The sequence below is a fragment of the Apium graveolens genome, unplaced genomic scaffold (genome assembly GCF_009905375.1).
Source record: "Apium graveolens cultivar Ventura unplaced genomic scaffold, ASM990537v1 ctg5309, whole genome shotgun sequence".
NCBI lineage: Eukaryota > Viridiplantae > Streptophyta > Magnoliopsida > Apiales > Apiaceae > Apium > Apium graveolens.
The window spans coordinates 7526-11780 of NW_027418922.1; the positions used below are offsets into that span (position 1 = coordinate 7526).

The window sequence follows — 4255 nt, forward strand, 5'->3', positions numbered from 1 at the left end:
TTAATCATAATTTTTTTTGACGCACAATAAGATTTTATTGAACATAAAACATAAGAATACAGTCGCGACAAACCCCCAAACTGACAACTACAACCTGATTGTGAAACAAAAAACGACCTAAACAAATAGCCGTTTTTTTTCCAGATTGCTTAACAGATAGAATATAAATATTCTTGATAATAAAAATGATTACAAAAGTTTCTCGAGCAATCCAGTCGACACCACTATCACTGAAAATAGTAGAATCACAATTGACCTGCGCACATAATAATAAACCAGTAATAGATCAGTATTCAAATTCATCAGTTACATCAAGGTTGGGGTACAGATGCCCCATATATTGAACGTGCGAGGTGAGCTCTCGCAATAAGTACCACAATTCCAGATTTAAAGCGGGTTGTCCAGATCTCCCAATACACCATAGAAATCATTCTTAATGTAACATGACAACGAATCAAAAACGTAACAAAACATACACCCAAAAATTGAGGACAATCAACAACCCAAAAAAATGGGTACGGTAACAAAATCACACCCAAAAGGATTTAGATCTCGATTTTATTGAAAACTATTATAATAGAAATTAAAGATTTAGAATTGGAGGAAACGGGATGAGAGGATCGATGGGACGGATGTGAATTTGATGGAAGGAGGGGATGGTGAAGGATGAATGATAATTATGAATGACGGCCGACTCTCATTAGGGTTTTGAGAGAAAAGAAGTTGTTAATCATAATTTTAGTTGTACGTTAACGTAGAAACGAACAAACTCAGTATTCTAAAAATCACATTAAGCGGCCGTCTAAACGGTCATTTAAGCGGAATCGAATCATTAAGCGCTTCGATTTTATACTAATCGAATAATTAAGCATTTTTAAAGATTAAATGGTCTTATAAACGGATTAAGCGCATTAAATGGTCATTAAGCGGTCAAACCGATTTTGACTTGTCAAATTTTTAATTTTAAATATTAATATTTATTTTAATAAAACAATGATCGTGATTAAAAAAAAAGATATATAAGTTTATAAGAAAATTTTATGTTTATTTTTTTGATACTTTATTTATTTTCATTATTTTAGTATTACACATATTATTATTATATATAAAATTTTAAATAACTATTATTTATCTGTTTATAGACCTGGTTAAAATTTCGCTTAAGCGTTCGCTTAACCGTTTAAACGCTAAAATGTCTTTCCGCCGTTTAGAACCAATTTACGTTTTTTAGAACACTAATGTAAATAGGTAGATTTATGTGTAAAATTTGAAGTTAAAATTTTATTTTTAAGTCGATGCATTGTTAGTAACGATTTAAAACTTAAATTAAAGCAGAGAACTGAGAATGTTATTATCACTCCTCTGGGTCCATTCCATTTACACTCTAATTATACTGTATTCTGATTACCAAATCGAATAAACTTAAATTAAGGTCCGGCCATCATATACCAATCAATTATTATAAGTGATCCTGTTACAAAAATGCAGGATAAAATACTTCTTATTCATATTTCATCACAACTTACAATCTAGTTGTATGCCAGCTTTCTGGTCCAAACTTGATAAACCTTCATATAAATCTCACACTCTATCACAGCATCTCTCTCAAACACTGCAGCCACACACACACAGCAATCTTCAATAAAAATCCGTATAAAATGAGCATATGAATCTGCACAAGGGTCTCATAGCATACAAGTGATCAATCCCAAGGTCGAGAGTTCAAGGCTCTCTTATTCTTATCCCATTCATTTAAATTGCAGCAACAACAAAATTATCAATGGCATCCTCCATTTCTACTAAAACAAGTAGCACTGGCGGTTCCTCCATGCACACAGCCAAGCCACCTCCACATCACTCAAACGACGCCGTCCTCTACAATACCACCGAGCTTTCCACCTGGGTTGACTCGTTACTCACTGAGTTCAACCAACCCGCATCTCATTTTCCTTCCACATTAAATCTTCCCTACTCAATCAACCCTGATTCAGTTAATGCATGGACTGAACCTAACACGACGTCGTTTTATGAGACTCAGCAAATAATAGAAGAAGATTCGAGTATTCGGCTGGTCCATGTTATGATGTCTTGTGCCGACTCTGTCCAACGTGGCAACCTGTCATTGGCTGGCGCATTAATCGAGGAGTTACACATTTTGTTGTCACGGGTAAACAGTGAGTTTGGGTTCGGTAAGGTGGCTGGCTATTTCATTGACGCGCTGAGCCGCCGAGTTTTCAAGCCGCTAGAACGGAGCCACGGCTCGGCTCACGAAAATGAAATTTTGTATCATCATTTTTATGAAGCTTGCCCTTATCTAAAGTTTGCTCACTTCACTTCAAATCAAGCTATTTTGGAAGCATTTGACGGTCACGATTGTGTCCACGTGATTGATTTTAATTTGATGCAAGGTTTGCAATGGCCGGCCTTGATCCAGGCTTTAGCATTACGGCCTAATGGGCCTCCGATACTTCGATTGACCGGTATCGGCCCGCCTTCCTTAGACGGCCATGATCCGCTTCGTGAGACCGGACTCAGATTAGCTCATTTAGCCCGGTCCGTAAATGTTCGATTCGCGTTTCGGGGAGTAGCAGCCTCGAGAATTGATGATGTGAAGTCGTGGATGTTACAAGTTGATCCGAAAGAATCTGTAGCAGTGAATTGCATAATGCAGCTGCACAAATTATTAGATGATCCGAGCCGAATCGACAATGTACTTAAATTGATACATAGTTTGGAACCGAAAATCGTGACACTGGTGGAGCAAGACACGAACCACAACCAACCCGAATTTTCGGACAGATTTAGGGAAGCCTTGTACTACTACTCAACAATGTTCGACTCATTAGAGGCGTGCAAGGGACCTCAAAAATGGTTAGCGGAAATCCATGTACAGAGAGAAATATGTAATGTGGTGTGTTGTATTGAAATGCACGAGACGTTAGCTAACTGGAAGGAAATGATGGATAAAAATGGGTTCACACCTGTCTACCTAGGCACCAATGCATATAAGCAAGCCAGCATGTTATTGACTGTGTTTTCAGCACAAGGGGGTTACAGTGTGGATGAAAGTGAAGGGTGTTTAAAATTAGGCTGGCATAATCGTCCTCTCATTGCGGCATCGGCTTGGCGCCCCAATTCTAAGATGTAAATTTTGTAATAGGGTTTCTCAGTTTCAATAATTAATCTTCACTTTATGTCTGTCTCAGTTCAGTAAAACTATTTTTCTTGGGTCATATACTAATTACTATTTTTTTTTTCTGTATTATATGTAAAATATGTATACAAGTACATAGGTTTATGTATGTCTCAGTTCATCTTCACTCTACGTCTGTTTCAGTTCATCTGTAGATCTTTCACATGTGACATAGGTCTATTATCCAATATTTGCGATCATTAGATCATGAAAAAGAAAAGGACTTGCCGCTGAATCTTTGCTATTAAAAACATGAAACATATTGTTAATGATATGTCATCCAACTGTATAACCAATCAATTAATGGGCTGAGCTACGTTAACACTGGAAAACAATATTAAATACAACTGATTTAAATTCGACTGTGGTTAAATTTGACCGCAGACGGTCGAATCATTTGGACACGGCTAAATTCGACTGGCCTTGGTCAAATTCAAATGATCGTATTTAGACAGTCGTATTTACAACCAATTTTAACTGAAATGGTTGAAATTAAAACGGTCGAAATTAAACCGGTCGAATTTAGCCCCTAAATTCGACCAATTTTTTTTCAACCGAATTTAGCCCTTAAATTCGACCAAATTTTTTTTCCGGTCGAATTTAGCCCCAATCAAAAAAATGGTGGGAATTTTCCCGCAAATTATTTATTTGACACTCCTAAATTCAACCAATTTCAGTCAAATTTTATATTTAAAAATAACGAGAAATTTACCCATACTTTTGAAATTTTCAAAATAAAAGGTGAGGGAAATTTCCCGCCCTTTTCGAAGTTATATTTCAATGGAATTCGGTTGTATTTAGAATTTTTCAGAATTTTAATTTATAATAAAAAAAATTATCTAAATGTTAGTGAATATTTTGAAATTATGAATTTGGGAGTGAATAAAAGTTATCCAAATAAAAAATTTATTTCTTGAAAAAAATAAATTAAGCGCTATAAAAAATTTTAAATTTCTTTTTTTGTTAACAAAATAAAATTGATGCTAGTTAATTGTACTAGTCAAACTGATACTTGACTTTTAAAATGACAAACAAAATAAAATTATTTTAATCTGAAACTTT

At 35.2% G+C, this 4255-nt stretch overlaps 1 protein-coding gene across 1 annotated transcript; it reads left to right on the forward strand.

The window, feature by feature from the left end:
• The first annotated feature begins 1414 nt into the window (after nt 1-1414).
• LOC141702596 (protein SLENDER RICE1-LIKE 1-like) lies at nt 1415-3233 on the forward strand. The gene has a single exon (XM_074506254.1). The coding sequence runs from the start codon at nt 1781-1783 to the stop codon at nt 3146-3148; it is 1368 nt and encodes a 455-aa protein (XP_074362355.1). The 5' UTR covers nt 1415-1780; the 3' UTR covers nt 3149-3233.
• The last annotated feature ends 1022 nt before the right edge of the window (nt 3234-4255 follow it).